General features: G+C 40.6%; 1 protein-coding gene across 1 annotated transcript in view; it reads right to left on the reverse strand.

Moving 5' to 3' along the window:
* Positions 1 to 8075: 8075 nt before the first annotated feature.
* LOC127456374 (1-phosphatidylinositol 4,5-bisphosphate phosphodiesterase eta-1-like) overlaps positions 8076 to 21160 on the reverse strand; it is a 95553-nt gene continuing 82468 nt past the window's right edge. Inside the window, exons 16-23 of the mRNA XM_051724827.1 lie at positions 20217 to 20324; positions 19898 to 20022; positions 19465 to 19549; positions 19202 to 19348; positions 16583 to 16662; positions 16097 to 16156; positions 15073 to 15508; positions 8076 to 12205 (exon numbers count right to left, since the gene is read on the reverse strand). Coding sequence (XP_051580787.1) covers positions 9813 to 12205; positions 15073 to 15508; positions 16097 to 16156; positions 16583 to 16662; positions 19202 to 19348; positions 19465 to 19549; positions 19898 to 20022; positions 20217 to 20324 — 3434 coding nt within the window. The 3' untranslated portion in view covers positions 8076 to 9812. The remainder of the gene's footprint in view (positions 12206 to 15072; positions 15509 to 16096; positions 16157 to 16582; positions 16663 to 19201; positions 19349 to 19464; positions 19550 to 19897; positions 20023 to 20216; positions 20325 to 21160) is intronic.

Here is a 21160-nt window from a genome sequence, read left to right on the forward strand (position 1 = left end):
CTGCACCCAAGAATTTCACACACTATTGCACTTGTGTATATGGTTGTGTGACAATAAAAGTGATTTGATTTGATTTGATTTGATTTGACTTTATTTGATTTGGTGGTGGCATAGTGGACTAAAGTGCTAAACTGGTAAGCAAAAGGTTGTTGGTTCAATTCCCACAGCCACCACCATTGTGTCCTTGAGCAAGGCACTTAACTCCAGGTTGCTCCAGGGGGATTGTCCCTGAAATAAAGGCACTGTAAGTTGCTTTGGATAAAAGTGTCTGCCAAATGTGTAAATGTAAATCTCTGCAGCTTCAGTGCTCAGTTCAGGTACTGCCAAACCACCATGCAGTGAGTCTGGGTGTTTCCATTATTTACTATTTAGATTTTATTCAACTGAAATAATGTAGGAATTATACCTTGTGGGTTAAGTGCCTGCTTATTATGTCAATACATGAATGAGGACAGGGGCAGACTGGCCATAGGGAGAACTGGGACTTTGCCCGGTGGGCCGGCCATGAAATGGGGCCGAACCGGGCCGAATTGGCCGAGATAAGCTGATACAGGCCGCCACGATATGCCGAAGGGGGCCCACGATATGTATAAAAGGACAGCGACCCCTCTCTCCCTATTTTAGTCTCCCTTTGTGTGCTGTCCAGTGCCAGTTCGTCTTGTATGTTCCTGTCGGTCCTGTTATTTGGTTCCTGTTTCCTACCCACCTGGTCCACCTTAAGTTTTACGTTGGATTACCTTTTTCCCCTACAGGGTAGTTTGTGTTTGTTTTTCCCCCTTGTGGGATTTTGTGTTTGTTGTTTTAACTCTGTGTTTGGGTCCTGAGACTTTGTCCATCTCTGCGCATTCATGACAAGTAATTTTACGGTAAAATGTTGACTGCTTTAACCTATTTCAGCGGTCACCAATTAGTGGGGTTCCATCCCGACAACGAGATAATGACAATGGTTGCCCTATCTTTATGTTTGTACAGTTTTATGGAGCAGTGTGTCAAAATAACGGAGCTGTACATACCACAAGCGCTCATGGGCATAGGTAGCTCAGATCTTTCAGCGCTATATCATCTTCTCTAGCGCCGAACACACTTCATTCACGCTCCGTGTGTCGTGCCACTGTCCCTCACTATAGACCTAATTCACAGCAGCGCCATCTTTGATTTTTGACAGGAATGTGTGGCAACGAGGCTGTGAGGGATAGACGCACAGTCTCTTCAATGGGCTGCACAGTAGTTTAAAGTGTTTTTGGATTGTTCAAACAAAACAAAACAACATATTTCCAAGAACATTCAGTAGACAAACGACTCCAGACAACACGGGTTGTGGAAAATCAGATGTGATCTAGGAGCTTTTTACAGCTTTATACCATGCATCAGTGCCGTAAACACAATATACTTTGAGGGGGACTAGTCCCCCAAATAATCATATATGGCCAGATTGTCAACCCCCCCAATAATTGATATCCTTGTTGCAATTCTGCTGCAGTCCATTATGCACCACTGTCTAATTGTCATTAAGTTGTTGCAGGAATAACATAATGGTTTAAAAAAGTTACATTTTACCACGTTCAGTAGTCCAACACTGCTCGTCAATGTCATATGAGATAGCCAATCAAATCGATGAAGGCGGGACTCAAGTTTAAGAAGCTAAGCGGGAACCTTGTAGATTATCCCAGCGCAGCGCATCAGTAAGCTCATGTAAGATGTAAGTATCTAACTAAACATACAATATTTGACCACTGTTTTATGATTGAAATGTTGTACCAACCGACAGTAATTTCCAGTGGTGCAAACTGTTCACCATTTTGCGAAATTCGCCATTTTGAATTAAAAAATATGTCATGTACAGTATGTGATTTGTATGTCATTAATAATTGAGAATGTGACAACATTAACAGAGCAGTTTTCAGCGCATTAGGCTTAAGACAATGAGTGAATGTGTGTATATTGTAAAGGAATTGAATGAATGTGGTTATCTGGCAGGTTTATGAAGTAGCTTTTAAGAAAATTCCCATGACATTGTCTATGAAACTGATTGATAAAACACAAAGTAGAGCATTATCACCTTCAGATCAGAACTAGAACATGGTAAGACTTGTGACTTGTGACTTCTATTGTGCTTTGGCAAGGACAGAGTCATATGTTCTTAATGCAAATATTATTAGGTAATAATTTAAAATCAAATTAAGATTTTCTAAATAATTTCTTTATGTCTTTAATTAATTCAGAATTTTGTTTGCATCTCCCAAGAGATTACTTTGAGTATGTCTTGTCAGGTTTGTGCTCAAAAAACTTATAGTTCACCTAAAAATGGAAAATTTACTTTTACTCACTCATTTACTCACCCTTATGTTGTTCAAAACCCATTTGCTGGGTTTATCTTGGAACATAAAAATAGATATTTTAAGCAGCTCTATTCCATAGAATAACAGTTTATAGTGAGCAGGAGCTGTCGAGCTTCAAAAAGGACAATGTGGCGGCGAGGGCGTGGTTGAGCGTTCGTCCGGAGAGAGAGAAAGCGGTAAGGGTGCGCACACCTGAGCGCTATAATGTCTAACACCTGTTTCTGATTGTAGTAAGCACTGGGGAGAGCGATAAAAAGGGACCACACCAGAGACGAGGGAGAGAGAGTTACCTGAGAGAAAAGTCTGTGTTAAAAGTGTGATCTGATCTGATGAGTGTGATGCTGAAAAGTGATTTTGAGTTTGTTTATTAAAAGTTATACCTTTGAGTTGAAGCCCAAGTTTCTGCTCTTTTATAATAGCATAATAGGGATATGAAAGTGCAATGTTTGGTTGGAGTCGTTTACCATCAATAACTTTCACTTGTTCAAAGGCATGCCTAAGGGTTTCATCTCTCGACTGCTCTAGAGGGCAATCCCTTTCAGAAAATCCTCTAAGGACAGGAGGGGCCAAAGCCATCCTGACGTGGCGCTGATGAGGACCGCCCCGGCTCTGCCTCCCCTGCCAAGGCATCGGACATTTCACATCTTACAACTTTCTTACAGGACCCATCCACAAATATTCCCTTTAATACACTTTTAAACTCCGGCCAATTAGTTCCCAAAATTAGTGGATGGGTGAGGCGGGAACTAACCGATGCCTCCACTTTATGCTTTTTCCCCCGAAATTTAATAACGAGTGTCACTACATGATAGTTGTGAATATCCCCATGCACACACCTCACCCTTACCCTTTTGCTTGTGCCCAAAGCCTTGTGTTGAACCAAACATTGGTGTATAGTGGTCTGGTTACAGCCCGTATCCACCGAGGCGTGAAGTGTACTCCCCTTGACACTCACCAGTATTCTGTACGCTCCGGCTCGATCGGGGGCAGACCATGGAGTGTCGGGGACTCGGACCACAGTTCCCAGCTCAATCACTGGGCATTGGTCCCGGAAATGCCCTGTGTCCCCGCAACTCCAGTAGGCCGGCCCAGGCGTTACGGCTGCACCTGTGTCGGCGGGTACATCCACCTGAGGGGGAGAGCGATGAGATTCTGAGGCCACCGGCGGTGGGACAAACCCCCGCGATGGGGGGGTGGACACACAGGGGGAGGGGAGAAAGAGAGAGAGTGGGAGGGCTCTTAAAAGTGTGATCTGATCTGATGAGTGTGATGCTGAAAAGCGATTTTGAGTTTGTTTATTAAAAGTTATACCTTTGAGTTGAAGCCCAAGTTTCCGTGTCCTCCTTTCCATCCCATCACTGAACATTACACTGGTGCCAAAACCCGGGAGAATTGGAGGAAATACGGCGGCATGGAGTCCCTCTGATACGCCGACATATGGTCCTCCGCCAGTTGGACGCCCTCCTCCAGCGACGCCAGGCAGTGGCACTGGACACACTCCACCATTCCTTTCGGAAGACGACGGATAAGCTGCTCCAGCACCACGTGATCGATGACTCCCTCAGCATCACGGCAGCCAGCAGCCACTTCCAGCAGGCGTCCCAGAGCTGTTGAGTGAAGGCAAATGGGTGGCCGCGCCCATCCATCTTCATCAACCAGAAGAGTTGTCAGTATTGTTTCGGGCTGCGACCGACCCGCTGCAGGATGGTCTTCCTCAGATCATCATACACCAGGAGACTCGGCGCCAGTAGTTGTTGTGCTGTGAGTTGAGCTTCCCCAGACAACAATGGGAGGAGTCTGGCCGACCACTGGGCATGTGGCCAGCCCCAGATCTCGGACGTCCTTTCAAAAAGATCCAGGAAGATCTCGGGATCATCTTCTGCCCCCATCTAGTGGGCAACTGAGAGCATGGGGGCTGCTGGGTCCTGGCAGGGGTTTTCTCCTGGAGTAGTAGGCTCCAGATCACGTGCCGGTCCTCTGCTTGAGCTTGGAGCACCTCCTAGAATCGACAATCCTGGTCCTGGCATAGCTCAAGCCTGATGTTGTGCATGGTGCATAATGGCGAGGGACTTGATGACTTCTGCCAACTGCGAAGACTCCATTCCGGCGTATGTCCTCCAATTCTCCCGGGTTTTGGCACCAGTGTAATGTTCAGTGATGGGATGGAAAGGAGGACACAGAAACTTGGGCTTCAACTCAAAGGTATAACTTCTAATAAACAAACTCAAAATCGCTTTTCAGCATCACACTCATCAGATCAGATCACACTTTTAACACAGTCTTTTCTCTCAGGTAGCTCTCTCTCCCTCATCTCTGGTGTGGTCCCTTTTTATCACTCTCCCCAGTGCTTACTGCAATCAGAAACATTATAGCGCTCAGGTGTGTGCAACCTTACCGCTTTCTCTCCAGACGAACGCTCAACCACGCCCCCGCCGCAACAGACAAATATTATAAAGCACTATTAAAGGTTCAGTATAAAGACATCATAACAGTAGTCCATATGACAAGTGCACTATATTCCAAGCTTTCTGGGGCCATACAACAGCTATGTGTTTTATGGACTACTTTTATGGTATTTATATAATGATTTTTTTTTTCCTCTTTGGACCTTGACAGCAGTGGTCAATATGTACTGTTTTTGTATGGAAAAGAGCAGCGTTATGATTCTTGAAGAAAAGATTGTGTTAAGATTCCAACGGGGGGGGGGGGGGGGGGTCAATGAGGGACAACTTGTGGGCAGTAAATAATTTTGTGTATTTTCTTTTTGCTAGCCAGTTGACATTTTACAGATACATCAATGATGAAAAGAAATTAAAATTATACCATGTCATCTTTTCTTTGAGACAGCACAAAAAAGAAAAGATGTCTGAAACAGGCAAATTGCTAGCAATGCAGACAGTGTTTGTCTTGTACTGTGTGAACTTTACAAATTCATGTATCTTTTAAAACCAAAAATTATCAAATGTTGGGCCTTTATCGCATTTCAAGCCTTTATTCAGAAAATGATTGCATTTAGTGCCTTTACTATAGTAAAGGACCAAAGAGGACCATTATATTTGTGACCTCAATACCCATGACCCCCCACCCCAAAATGGTTTAGTCCCACCCAGTGTTCAAGACATGGTTACGGCCTTGCTGTGCCTGCCATTGAAAAGATGGTAAGTCTATCCCTCATAGCCTCATTGTCATCCACATTAAAAATCAAAGATGGCGCTACAGTGAATAAGGTCAACATACCCGAGGCATTGCATAAAGCCTTATTAGGTGTGGTTATTTTAACAACAGAAGCGGAGACACTGTGAGCAGCAATATAGTTGGATACTGGCATTTTTCAGTAAATCACACTGCAGATGATGAGAATTAACCAAAGTGAAACTGTCATCAGGGGCCTGGGCAGCTCAGTGGTAAAAGACGCTGGCTACCACCCCTGGAGTTTGCTAGTTCGCTAGTTCAAATCCCAGGGTGTGCTGAGTGACTCCAGCCAGGTCTCCTAAGCAACCAAATTAGGCCCGGTTGCTCAGTGGGGTGTGTGGTGAGTTGAGCGCTGATGCTGCAGTGGATGGCATGAAGCCTCCACACACGCTATGTCTCTGTGGCAACGCACTCAACAAGCCACGTGATAAGATGTGCAGGTTGATGGTCTCAGACGCGGAGGCAACTGGGATTCATCCTCTGCCATCTGGATTGAAGCGAATCACTACACCACCACAAGGACTTAAAAGTGCACTGGGAATTTGGCATTCCAAATTGGGTGAAAAAGGGGAAAAAATCCACATAAAAAAAAAAAAAACCAAAAAAGTGAAACTATCATCATCTATCTGATAAATGACTCAGATGGTTCTGCTAAACCAGGCTTGTGACAGGGCAAGTTAACGTGTCACCTTTTTAGACTAACTTTTTCCATCTAAATTTAGAAACAAATTTGCGTAGTACAGCTTTAAAGAACATTAATGACCTGTACTATTGCTGATTTCCCCCTCAGTGCAGGGCAGGCAGTCAAAACAGCACACAGGCAGGCCCTTTTTAATGGCTTTACATGTCCCCAGCATGCACTCAGCAGTGCACATGGATACAGGCACCTGAGAACAAGGAATTCACCACTGAAATTCAATGAATGTCCATTTTTGGAAAGAGCCCTAGTTTTTATTAGAAGCTCCTCTCACCTTCCCAGAGTCTCCAGGCCATCAAATAGCTGACTCATTAATAATAGCTGATTGCCCTTCACTCTACCTATAGAAACATATTGGACCAAACCATAAGGAGCTCTCTGCCAGTTCACCAGGTCATAGACAGGTGGGATGCCCCCATCCAGGAAATAAAACTCCTGAGTGGTGAAATTAACTTGTCCAATGTGCTGAAAAACCTTCAAAACAAAAAGAGAGGGAATAAATTACAGTGTAAAAACCTGTGATGTCAAAGCCCCATTTTCAGCAGTCATTACTCCAGTCTACTAAGACAATGTGTCATATAAACCTTGAAAATGATTCTAATGTGCTAATTTGGTACTCAAACATTTCTTTTTGTTAGAACAGTTGAAAACGGTTGTGCTACTTAAAGGGATAGTTCACCCAAAAATGAAAATTCTCTCATCATTTACTCCCTCTCATGCCATCCCAGATGTGTATGACATTCTTTCTTCTGCTGAACACAAACGAAGATTTTTAGATGAATATTTCAGCTCTGTACGTCCATGCAATGCAAGTGAATGGTGACCAGAACTCAGTATGTCCAAAAAGGACATAAAGTCAGTCCCAAACACTTTTCCTGCCAGGTTTCCTCCACTACAGAAAACCCCATGCCAGCCTCCCATACTGAACACAGTAGAAACACCAGCACAGACGATGGGAGCAAAGACAGAACAGGTACAGACACTGGCACAGTTAGGTGTAACCAGCCTTCCAAGCAGCCTCCCTGCACCCTTGTGTGTCAGTGCAGGATAAGAATGGATATTTTTTAAGACCACAGTCCTGAGAGAGCAGTAGGAATATAAGGGGCAGAGATAACAATGGGAGGCCAAATTGTGCCCCCTCTGAATCATAAAATTAGAGATAATTACACAATCCTTTATGATGAGTTTACAGTTAGATGAAGCTGCAGAGGGACAGAGAAGTATTTTTTGAATAATTGGGGCACTGAGACAGTTACTTATCTTCTGTCTACAACAACAACAAAGCCACATCTGCTAGAAAGCCTCTGATATATTGACTTTTAAATTATAAATGCTCACCTGTGTTTTCCTGATAAAAACAATTCTGTCTAAAATATCAGCATCAGAGAGTCTGTTCTGTGTTTGCTTTTGGATAGACTCCGAGACAATCCAGTTTATAACTGCAATATCAACTTTTTGCAAGTTAAAAGGAACGTTCTGGGTTATATACAATCTCAATCAATAGCATATATTGCATAGTGTTGATAAACACAAATTTTTTCTTAAAAATAAGGGATTATTTAAAAAAAAAAGAAGCAAAAATCACAGTTACAATATGGCACTTGCAATATTCTTTTTTGTTGTAATCAACATTATGCCACATATATTGTCGGTTGAGCTAACTTGTTCTGAACCTTGAACATTCATTTAAATAAATGGGCATTCATCTCTAGTAACTGCATGTCATGGCCAGTCATGATCACCTTTGTGTGGCAATACCATAATACAGAGCAACCAAAGTGATATAGAATACAGATACTGGAGAGGTAGACAGGAGAAATCACACATTTAAAACTTCACTTCATGGCAAACATTTGAGAATTTTATTGCATTGTAGGAAAATGTTACACTCATCTTTGATGAGCAACCTTTAAGCACAGGAGAATTGAAAAAAGAACAATGCTTTTTGTCACTGTCTCTTTAAAAACAAAATATTAAGTCTAACAAATGTTATTTTTGCTCTCTGTATCAAAGCAATTATAAAAATAAAACTTTAACCATACAGATTTAGAATATGAAAAAGAGTTTCAAACCTCTTTAAATTCTAATAGAAAGCAAGCAAGTCAGAGCAAGCAGGTAAATATGCTGTATTTCATTCCATCCAACAGAATCATTCTGTGTAATATCAGAGCACAGGGACATCTACAGATCTGTGCATAGTCATGCTGAAATTGTTCACGGTTCACATGCTGTTTTACTAAAGAAAAAATGTCACAGTTATTAAAATGTAAATGGAAACCCATAGTGCATTGACTGAGGATAAACTGACCAACATATTGGGCCCTATTTTACAGTAAGAGCACTATGTCTTAAGCGCAGTGCTATGCAATACGTCGTATGCACAAAGTCAGTGGGCATGGCCATGTTTTGGTATTTTCGTGCAAGCATGTACTAAGTCCAGTTAAAAGTGGGTTAGCGAAATCATGTGTGCAAGGCGCTAATGGGATGGGTCAAGTGCAATTTAATTTGGAGGTTATTGCACCACCTGCTTCCTATTTTATATCCCAATTTCATGTCAAGCACTAGCGATATAAATGAAGAAAGCACATTTACAAGAAGTTGGTAGTGTAAAAGGGATCTAATGCAATGCATTAGAGGAATAGAAATATGGACTTGCATTCTTTTGCGTTCATTAACTGTGTCCTTGTTGGATGTCAGGCATATCTCTATGACAGTGTCTCTATAAATCTCTATAAACGTACGAAAAATGTGGTGCTCATCAGGACTAATTGGATGTAGGTTCTATTAAATACCAGAGAATGTAAGCATAATTAATAATATTGATCAACTGATAATTTGAACATAATTTGAGGATCCATGAACATTATTACCACCTGCTGGTGGAATCTCGAAACTGCAAATTCAGGAACTGAGTTTAGACTGCGTAGAGAATAGAAATGGTTCTCAGATGTCTTAGCACAATGATCTATTTCTCAGGAAACTAGCAAATTGTGTTTAGCGGCACTACGTTAACATAGAATACACACACAGTTTGTGCGCATAAGCCCATAAATAACTCAAGTACTTCCACCCACGCCCACTTGCACTTTGCACTGGCACGAAAATTGTGCTTAGAATTAGCGCTCTCACAAAACCTGGATGAGACTTAGCACAAGGCCTTGCGCAGTCACAAAAATAGAGCCCATACAAACTACACAGACAAACGAATAACATAAGATATGTAGGAAGACTGATTTAAAAGAGAAATCCCTTCATGACTTTGTTGTACTACAAAAAAGGACAAATAGAAGATAACAACAATAAATATCCAATCCAACTGCTCAGTTTTCTTTTTTTTTTTTTCATATTTCTTTTTCACCTTGAGACAACACACACTTTGAATAATACATTTTTCCAAGTATGACAGGGACCACATATATAGACAATAATCCATTTGATACAGCAGGGGTAGCACATGTAGGAGCGGGAACCCACCAACCTTGATACAGTATATGTCCGCAGTTCTGGAAGTGTCCTGCTACATATAGTTTAGACTGTTACAGGGAAACACATGCACAGTCAAAAACAGCAGGAGAGACGCATGGTCAAAGCCTAAGTAGGAAGTAGACCTCTGGTTCTGACGGGCTGGAGAGGTCAGGAGGGAGCACAGAATCATCAGCATAGTAGCGATCTCCGTATCCATAGCACAGCGTAGTGCAGGCTCCTTCAGGCAAGCCTCTGTCCTCAGGACCTGGCCGGTCCAGATAACCAGCAATATACGAGCCTGTAGAATGCCTGTTTGGTGGAGGATTTTGATAGGAGACCGGCTTATTGCGAAGCACTACTTCCGTGGATCCTTCAATGGACTGGTGTTTGAAGGCCTCCTGCTGTCTCTCACGTGCCCGATTGGCTATATGACGCACACGACTTTGACTGCGGGAGGAAAGCCGCCTTGACAGCAATGGTGGAGTGTCCTCAGGGTAATCTGTGGAGCTCTGAGAAACCAGAGGGAGCACTGACAGAGTTTTAGGGATGGGCTGAGAACAAGAAGGGAAGGAATGCAGAGAGTCCTCATGTTCCAAGGTCACAAGCTTGCGAAGCTGCTCAGTTAAGGGGTCAGCAGACTTTGGTTGACCAGCTAAGCCACATGTCCGTCTTTGATTCTGCATTGTGGGAGTGACAAAACTTCGGCTAATGGACTTGTACTTGCTCTGAAAATTACATGAGATATCCTCAGAAGTCAGGTCTCCAAGGCTTTTGGACTTGCATGGATTAGAGACTTTAGAAGAGGAGGCTAAGGACAGCCTGTTGAGGATCTGATGAGGAGGTACAGGAAAGTCCTGATGATGTGGAGATGGCTGAGAATATGGGTTTAGAGGTTCTGTGCAGTCTTCCAATTCAACAGAGCTGTAAATCAAGTCATAGTCTGATACAGGAGTGTACAAGTCCTTATCTAATGATGTATGCCTGGCTTGAGCCCTTGCAAGACATTCTGAGGACAAAGAGCTTTTTTGCAAGTGTTCTGCCCTGCGAATCAGGCCATTGTTGTCTCTTGTCTCCTGTTGCCTTTCATCTGTGGTATCTATTCTGTGACTACCACATGGAAATCTACCTATTTCATTATAACAGTTAAAGTTCCTTAATTGGGATTTGCTAATAAGATGGCTGCTTTGACCGATAGTACTAGAAATCTGATTTTGGTGTGCTAACGGAGATTGGTTGTGTCTGTGAAAGGGTGATGTTTCTGTAGAGTAAAAATGAACAGGAGAAGGATGGTATGAGGGTTTGTGGAAAAATGATGGTTCCAGTCTTGGTGCATGATAGGGAGAGCTCTGGTTTGAGCCTGGAACATTTCTAAAGACATTGTACCATTGCTGGCCCTGACTCGAAGAGTTCAGTGTGTTGTCTAAGGGATCCCCATCTACATTGATCTCCACCTCCATCAAGCTGCTGCTTGCTGAGTCCTGGCACAGCAAGAAGCGGTCTGAGACTGTGCTGTTGACTGAGGTTTCTCTGTAACCTCCAGATTCAAAGTTCCTCAAGGAGCCAGTAGAATGGCATTGAGTACTATAGCCTTGCTCTCTGTTTAACGCCAAGCTTACATTTCGTCCTGTGGACCATTCCAAAGGCACCTTGATGGGGGACGATTCCTTGCTGACCACTGAAGAGCCAACAAAGTCATTTTGGAAGTTCTTTTGACAACGGATTTTTGCAGACACAGGAGAAAGCACCTCCTCATCCAAGATGGTAAAGACCTCTGGTTCAGTGGTTTCAGGACTAGAGGGTCTGTCAGCTAGCTCTAAGGCTGTGCAGACAGATTCTTGGACTACTTTTATTGGAGTACTAGAAAGCTCACTGTTAAAAAGAGGACGTTTCAGGGGTTGTAAGTTCAATAATAGATTTAGGGTGCTCTGCTCAGCAGTAACCTCAAACTGGCCAATCAGAGCAGAAATTGACCCACATGTGTCATGCTCATTTCCCAGTGAGACAGCGTCAATAAGGCGAGAGAGAGCACTGTCTTGGATGGACACTTGACTCATTTGGTCAGGGTGGTCAATTCCCGGCAGAGGGGGAGACTTGGGACAGGTGCTTGAAGAAATAGATGAAGAGGAGGACGAGGAATATGTGGCTGCCTTGGGTGTTAATATATACTTTCTAGGGGATTCTGATTGATTTGATTCTCTTTGACTTCCTTCAGTCCGCAAGCTAACACCACCATTACTTTGTTCTGAGGAAACTGACCTGTGGTCTGCAGGCCCTTTGGAAGAGCATAATTTATCAGTGAGACCATCTCTTGAGTGTTTTTTGTGAAGATCACCCACACGTTCCCTACTGCCCTTAATGACCAGGTAAGGAGTCTCGTTTGTATCTTTGGGCTCAATGTTACAGTCCTGAATGTGGTCAGCAGAAAGGGCACGGGCTTCAGGATCTTTGAAGGCAGAACCTTCAATGAAAAGATCCATTGAGATGGATTTGGGCTTCTCAAGGTTGAAGAAATCTGTAGAAGACATTTAACAGGAGATGACTGTCAGTAATTTAACAACAAAAATAACAACAGACTTCACTGACCTTAAAACACCAAAATCCAACCCACGCCACTCTGTACACAGGACAAATGGAATGTACCACCAAGTACAACTATGAGAAGGAAGTTTGATAATGGCACTGTGTAGGTGCAAAGGGCAACTTCCAGTTATTTGTTGCTGTGTTTTCATTTTTAAACACAGCTTTGATGAATTATGATCTGAATTTTCATCTATATAAAAAAAACTAAAAAAAAAATTATATTACATCAGTGCAATTATTTAAAACTGGAATGAGTTGACCTGGGTATGGCTTGTGGATTACCTGCAGGGGCTTTCCTAGTCAGTTTTCTACTACAGAGAAGCACAACAGTAAAGACAGAACAAGACAAAAGCAAGTTAAGATTTCAAAGAAAGAAAGCCTGTATGTCTACACACTTCAAAGGGACCGTTAGAGGAACCTAATACAATGCTTAAAAGCAGGGGTGTAAAGTACTTGAGTAATTGTGCCTTTTTACTTAACTTATATTATGGGGGATTTTACTTTACTCAAGTGCAACATAAACTGAATCCTTGTACCTTTACTTAATTACATTTAAAAAAATAAATTAAAAAATAGCACTTTTTACTCCTCATAATTTTATTTACACTAAAAGTGCTCATTACATTTTTGCAGATCATTTTCTTTTGTCTTGCTGCAGCCGCCTTTTCACTGCACCCGACAAACAGCAGATGATAGACCAGTTGTCAGTCATTTCTATGAGAGTCTCACAGAGGCTGCATGGGGTTCTGATCATCTGAGGATGTGTAATTTTCTGATCCGATTTGAGCTTCAGATGCGTTTAAATATTTGAATTCGTGCAACTATGCCGTACGCGACTGCCAGACCGGATGTGATGTATTCATTCAATAATAAGTGTGAAGTTAAAAATATCAACGGTTTTTGTCCTAAACTTTATTCTACTATTTTATTTTATTCTAATACATTTTATTCTTTTTATCCTGCTACTTCTACAGATTGGATGATTATGAATGTAGAAGTCAGAAATGATCATTCCCATTGCCAATATATCACAAAAGCGATTTATAATTCAATGTGTGCACGTGTCATATATTTCTGCACTTGCAAAACCTTCATATTTAATATCATATCTATGAATTTCTACTCCCTATTTGCTATATTATTATTTTTATCATTGTTGTTAGGCTATTATCATAATAATAACTATAAAAAACAATAATAATAGCAATAATAATCATCTTAATAAATTCTGAGTGAATATTAACCATACATTTTATTGAATTCATCCCTTTGGTAGCAAACCACAGAAACCAAACTCACAAAACCAACAACCTTACTAACTTTCTTCAAAGCTTAATTTAAATTTTTTGATCTTTCTATATACCTCAAGGGTATGGGTGGGACCACATGATTATTTCACGATTCGGTTCAATGTACGATTTAAGGTCCATACTTTCACTTAAAGGGAGAGTTCACCCAAAAATGTTATTCTCTCATCATTTACTTACCCTTATGCCATCCAAGATATGTATGACTTTCTTTCTTCAGCAGAACACAAATGAAGATTTTTAGAAGAATTTCTCAGCTCTTTTTGGTCCATACAATGCAAGTGAATGGGTGCCAACATTTTGAAGATTCAAAAATCACATAGGTCAGCATTAAAGTAATCCATATGACTCCAGTGGTTAAATCCATGTTTTCAGAAGAAATTTGATAGGTGTGGGTGAGAAACAGATCAATATTTTAGTCAATTTTTAATATAAATTCTCCTTCCTGCTCAGTCAACCTCCACTTTCACTTTCACATTCTTCTTGTGTTTTTGGTGATTCACATTCTTCATGCATACACCCCCTACTGGCCAGGGAGGAGAATTTCTGGCAAAAATATTGTATTAAAAATAAATATTGATCTGTTTCTCACCCACACCTATCATATCGCGAATCATGAAAGGGGTTCAAGCCTCAGCACCGCCAAGATGCCACTGTTGGGCCCTTGAGCGAGGCCCTTGACCCTATCTGCTCTAGGGCCGCCATATCATGGCTGACCCTGCACTCTGATACCAGCTTAGCTGGGATATGTGAAAAAAAAAGAATTTCACTGTATATGTGCAAAACATATAATGTGTGATAAAGAAATAAAATTAATTAAAAAAATTAATATTAATATCACTTCTCAAGATATAGATTTAACCACTGGAGTCTTATGGATTACTTTTATGCTGCCTTTATGTGGTTTTTTGGGGCGTCAACATTTTGGCACCCATTCACTTGCATTGTATGGACCAACTGAGCTGAGATATTCTTATAAAAATCTAAATTTGTGTTCTGCAGATGTCCTACACATCTGGGATGGCATGAGGGTGAGTAAATGATGAGAATTTTCATTTTTGAGTGAACTATTCCTTGAAGTATAATTTCTGAGTACTTTTTACAACCCTGCTTAAAAGGAACTGCAATACCAAAGAGATCATGTGAAATAAAAGGTTAGTTAAACAGTATATATTAGTTAGATTAACATTAGATACAGTAAATAATGAAAACATGTAGAATGTTTACTTGTTTTCTTCTCTAAAAGCACAGCACGAGCAAAGGAAAAACAAATCACAAAGCTGCCATAGTGTTAATGTTAGTCATTCAGAAACAGTAGAACAGGCAAATGTCTATGCAGTCATGTCAATGAACACTCTAATTAAGCCTTAAGGCTATAATGGTAAGAGTATTACATGTGTAATATGAATTAGTGCATTGTGTAACAGCTTTCATTCTGATTCTTTATGACAATCAATAAGGGGAGGTCAAAGCAATTATTAAAGGAACTGACCAATGATTGTGTCAGCCCCAGGATCAGGCTCCTCCTGCTCTGGGGAGGACAGGTTGAGATGACTATGTAAAAGCTTCTCCAAAGGCATGGAGACTGGACGATGTTGGAGGGCTTTTCTGTTCCCTGCTCTCCTTTCTGAATATGTAGGTTGAGAGTCCCCAGTGCTGTGCTTTCTGTCGTATGTAGATTGTGAGTCCCCAGTGCTGTGCTTTCTGTCGTATGTAGGTTGAGAGTCCCCAGTGCTGTGCTTTCTGTCATATGCAGCTTCAGCCAATTGCATCTTGGTCTTTTTGCGGCCTTTGGCAGGAGCACTAGCGGTCCTCCGGAGAAGGTGGTCTGTTATGGATCGTTTCCGTGGTGGAACTCCGATATGCGTGTCCACTGAGGACTTGGAACTTTTATTAAATAAGCCTTTGAAACCCCGCAACTGACGACCCTGAGATACAGAGAAGGGTATATGAAGTGTTTTATTCAAGCATTTAAACTTCCCCAGAAGTTTATATTTACACGAATAAAACACTGTGGCACGTGTGGTCTCACAAACAAATATGATGTTGGGTTCCAGGTTAAATCCAACAGAAAGCACAGACAAAAACAATACATACATGCAATGTTACAAGTTTAGTTCAAACACTAAACATAAACACAAAGAGAATCATACTGCAGCTCCTTTTGAGTGCCAACCATTGTACTATTGACTACAACCAAGAGATGGCAGCATAATACCTTCCAACCATTAATGAACTAAAATGTTCAACCATCTCAAGATAATTTCAAACCTTCAAAGTGCAACATTTATTTTACAAGAAGCAACAAATCCAGATTTAAAACCAAGGACAGAACTGACCATATGCTACCGAACAAACTTACTTAGAAAACAAAAATAGAGGAACAAAATGACTCGAAAGATGTGTTGATTCATTCCCGCACAGCTTAGTTTTCACTGAGAAAGAACAGAACGTCACATTGACACGTTAAAAGACGCTCATGCATTATCATGCAGGACACTACATAGCCAGTGTACCTTATTAGCTCCTAGCAAGTGCATTATGGTATAGCTTGGGTTGAGGACTAAAGGACTCCACTGGAAGGTAAAAAGGTTGAAGGAACTTCAATAAAAAAAAATGTTAACCGAGGGAAATGTCAATATTAAGAGATTTTGCTATTTCAGGTCCTTTTCTCTATTTTGTGCTAAAAACATTAACCTAACATTACTGCATGATCACATATGTTAGGTTACACTGCAGCAGAAATGAACCAAAAAACAACAGCTTGCATGACAAATTGCTTCATTGATAATCAGCTGAGCTATTTTCACCTTTTTATTTAATCAAACCACCACAGTTCCTGGAATATTTTGCTGCATTAACCAAGAGGCACTGATTTACTGCTAAATGCATTAATGAAATAGAATATAGAATTTACATGCTGAGGGGGAAAGGCTGTGAATCTTTATCACACTAATTAAGTATGGCTGATGTTGACCTTGTCTGTGTAGTTATGAGCTCACCTTTCCATAGATTTCATGCACTGTGATGTGGACAAAAATTGATGCCTCTGTCATTCCCTCCAAATAAATGTGTCTATATCCTGTGAAAGTGAGAAAGAGGAGAAATTATTGTAAACACATCCACTTGGGATGGAAGATATGCATTTGTAAGAACGTTCAGCGAGTGAGTGAAACTGATAAACAGGAAGAAAGACATGATGTCATTAGAACCCTGGCATGTTAGCCAGTGCTTGAATTTACTTATGTGATGTCTAATAAGGTGTCCTCAAACTGGGGGGTGGGGGTAAAATATTATATCTTTATTTTATTATATATTATTTAAACACACACATTAAATTATATTATATTATTTTAAAAAAATAAATAAATAATCCATTAAAAATTACATTGAATGTCAATTTTACTTATAAATACAATTATATTTTACAATAAATAAACAAGCCTATATAGTGGAAAGTAATGTCTTTAATTGCATTTTATTTTGTGATTTCACTAACTTCCCTACTGAAAAGACCAGCATGTTGTATTTTGACTGCTGGACAATTTTGGTGTGCTGGTGTCCCCATCAAGTGGTTCAATTATCTAACTAGCAAGATTTCCTTGGTGAACCAGCTTCACCACAAAAACTATGCAGGTTTACAAATTGCATAATCAAACTAGCATAAACCAGCCCAAACAAGCATTAAAACTCATGCTGGTCTGACCTGGTCTTTTTAGCAATGTTGTTGAACATTCATCCCTCCTTCGCTTTTGGTTTCTAGCAGGTAAAGAGACTTTTTAATGGGCATACAAGATTGGTGATCTGATCTGGGTAGACTGGTGTCAGCACAGAAGCATGTCTTCTATGTGTGAGACCAGTATGTGACTGTCTGCAAGTGAGGGCAGAGAGAGTTAAGCTGTAGCTGTGTCCAACCGCAGCTCCTCAGGCTTCCATTACACTAATCACACGCTTCACACGACTTCCCTCTGAGACACAGTGACTATCACTCACACTTTACATGTCATTTACTAATGACCCTGATTTCTTCAGCTCTTCATCTCCTAGTACCTTGTCCTCACAGTCTGTTTCATCCTCTCTTTCTTGCTCCGTAATGGTTTTATTTTTTTTTTAACTTCTTAAAATTGCTATCAGGTTAGTTATTTAAAAGTGCAATATGTAACAATTTTCATGTAATATTTGCCTTTTTTTGTCAATGTGTGAACGGCTTGTAACGCAACTTAAAAAATGAGCCCTTCCCGGACTTCCTAGGTTGCCTATTAAAGCCTGTAGACTGATTTTCATGCAAAGGGAGCAGGTCGGTTTTGCCTGGAAAATCCAAAGTATGTGACATTTATGTGCGCTCCCGAGAGCCTTGCCTCAGTGATTCTCTTCCGCTATTCAACAGCGACAACAGTCTGCCACACTAGGTAACATTATCTTAGAGATGGAATCCAGCAAACGGCCGACTCCCAGCACAACACCGACTCCTACACAAACTCAGAGCAAGCCAAAAAAAAAACAAAAAAACAATGTATCTACTGAATCCCGTCTGGCTAAGCGGGAACGTGATCGTGGTCAAGCGAAAACTCGAGTGAACATCGGCAGGGCATTTGATTCCTGGGGGGACATTCGTTCGGTTTTGGGGATCAAAACAGACCCTGAATTGGCATTCTTCTTATTGGACAGGAAAGCTTACATAACTGCAATGCATGTGAAATATAGTGCCATAAGGATTGATCTGTGTAATTTTTGTTAACTTGATCTTGCCAGCTAACGCTGACGAATTGCAAGCTACCTTGCTTTGTAACTTTCAAATAATTTCAACGATCTTCTCTTTATACTAAAATTCAGGTATGCTAATTCACAGTAACTGACATAAACAATGTTAATCTGTAATTATTCAGCAATGCTAAAGTAATTAGTCTAGAATGTTAGACAATGTTCAAGATAATGCAAAAAGCTCCATTCATTAGTGTAAAGTAACTTGGTTATACAGAAAATATATACATTCTATTATTATAAAACAATAGCACATCGATATATCAAAATGACAGTTGTGATGGAATCACATCAATACTGAATTGTGTCAACATATGTATAATGTACAGTCTATTTTATAAACATCTACTGTCATCATCCACCAAATTTAGCTTACAGCTATTGCTAAAGCTGGCTAGCTAGCTAACGCCGACATAGACTATCGTATAAATGCAGTCAATGTATCATGCAAAGAAAAGTGATTACTTCAAACTACAGTCTCGCATCGTCAGACCTATATCCACACTTTGTTTTAGCCCTGTTCCAGTACTGGAGAGTCAAATATAATATGCAGTCTCAAAGTTTGTAGTAAAGCAATCATAACTGTGTAATTTTAATTATGCTACCTCATCTGTTAGCATGATGTCGGTGAATCACGTTCAGTCTCTTTGTACGTTACGTCATTGTTTTGGTCGATGCTCGCTCTCTCGCGTCCCTATGGAGTGTGTGCACGAGCACGAGCAACAGGTAGCTGGTTGCAGCTCATTTAACGGCCACAGGTGTCTTTAATAACAAGCAGTTTCTGAATCTTACATACTGCGCCTTTAATTAGCTGATTATGTGACTTCTATTCACCCACACTGAGAAAATTTAAAGCTTACCTGTCATGAGACTGCTGAAAGCTACAGTTCTCTGGCCCACAAAGTCTCGACCAATGGGGTCATGATCCCAGACCAGGAAGCGCACCAGAGCCACCTCAGGCATGTGTAGTGTGAAGGACAGGGTCTCTTCCCACACAGGGTTAAATCCTGCATTAACAATTACATTGAAAGTTAAAAAGAGGTCAAACGCCCACTAACCTTCCTTCAGTACAAATATACTCAACAAAATCTTTGACACATAGGCAGAAACAGTGAAGTTGTACCATTATCGTCTACAACCCTGGTTTGTTCTTTGCAGCAGTCTGCTGGAATCCCAATAATCTCCACCTCCACAAAAGGATCAATGATCTGTGGATAAAATCAGCCCATTTTTAACTGATACAAAGTCCAAAAACACAAAATATATAGTATGTGAAATGATACACATTTTACTGAACTCAAACCTATAGGAAATGTACTTTTAAGAGGCCGTTCAGTAGAGCAACGAACAGAGCTGAACACTTATGTCAACAGACGCATTTTAAAAGATGACATTATTTTTAACTTGATACATTGTCTAAAAACACGAGATGCGGCGCAATGGTTAAAGATTCCCATCTATCTTATGTTTTCATATAAAAACAATTATAACACAGAACATACGGACACAAAAATGCATTCATGTGAACAGCCCCTTAGGTGGCACTGTTTGCTCACCTCACCGCGGTCTCCAAGCATTGAATCGGGAGGTTTGGGCAGCTGCTGTCCACTGATGATTTTTATCACCAGCTGTTTCTTAGGATTTGCAGGGAGCGGATCATCATGCAATGGGTTGAAAGAGCCTGTAAGGAATTATCAGAGATGGTCGTAATTCCTGGAGTATTCATGTAATCTAGTATTATTCAAGTCATTTTATGTATTCTCAGCTTTGTTTAAGCAGTACAAAAGAGATAAAACTTAACAGGAGTCTAGGACTACAGTGGAGTAACAGTGGTTGCACATGGTGGTTTATGGTAACTTGAGTGACCGTGTGTACCTTTACACATCGGGCCAGGTTTGAGCACATAGCCACTGCCACCATTCACCATGAACTTGGCTCTGTTCAACTGCATCATACGGCCCTCCGTCTGGTAGTTCAGAGCCACTGTGGGTAAAGCAAAAGACATATGATCTTATTTCTTCCTTCCTTCCTTCCTTCCTTCCTTCTTTCCTTCCTTCCGTCCTTTCAAAGACCATCATCTTTCCTTCCATCCATGTTTCTTGCCTCACTTTCAAGTGACATCCTTCCTTTCTTCTTTCATTCCACACTTCTGTTCCTTTGGTTTATTCATTAATTTTTTCAACTGAATAATTTCATGTATGTATTCAGCTGTGCAAACCTAAATTAACTGAATGGCTAACAAACTGTGAGGTTTCTTCATGGCCTGGTAAACATTTTACTCAATAAACAATCAGCGGGCAAAAGCCAGGCAGAACTCAGCTGCGGCTCCACAAGTTCCAATTTACTCTTGTTTATTGGACCCTTATGATGACACACACACACCTAACTGTTTCTGCTATGGTTTTCCATGCCTTTGCCTCTTTCCCTCTCTTGACACCTGCCCAGGCTAATGTGATAATTTCTCATTTCTAACCTTTTCTTATTGTGAGTCTCATTTCCTCTGATTTTTAAACTGCTATAAGTGTAGTTTTCAATAATGCATTAAATTTTTCAGGATTAATTACACATCAAGTTATAATACACACAACAAAGTGGGTATTTCAGAAACATTTGGTGTTAATCAATGTTTCAAATGCCACCAATAGAACTTTGAATTTAATTTATATACAGTACTGTGCAAAAGTTTTAGGCACAAAAGCATTTGTCTTAAGATGGTTATTTATATCTTCAGCTTTAGTGTGTCAATAGGAAATATAAATTCTAGACTCCCAAACTTTCCTTTTGCAAATAGAATAGAATAGAAAAACAGGGAGCACTGC

Source organism: Myxocyprinus asiaticus, chromosome 18 (genome assembly GCF_019703515.2).
Source record: "Myxocyprinus asiaticus isolate MX2 ecotype Aquarium Trade chromosome 18, UBuf_Myxa_2, whole genome shotgun sequence".
Lineage (NCBI taxonomy): Eukaryota > Metazoa > Chordata > Actinopteri > Cypriniformes > Catostomidae > Myxocyprinus > Myxocyprinus asiaticus.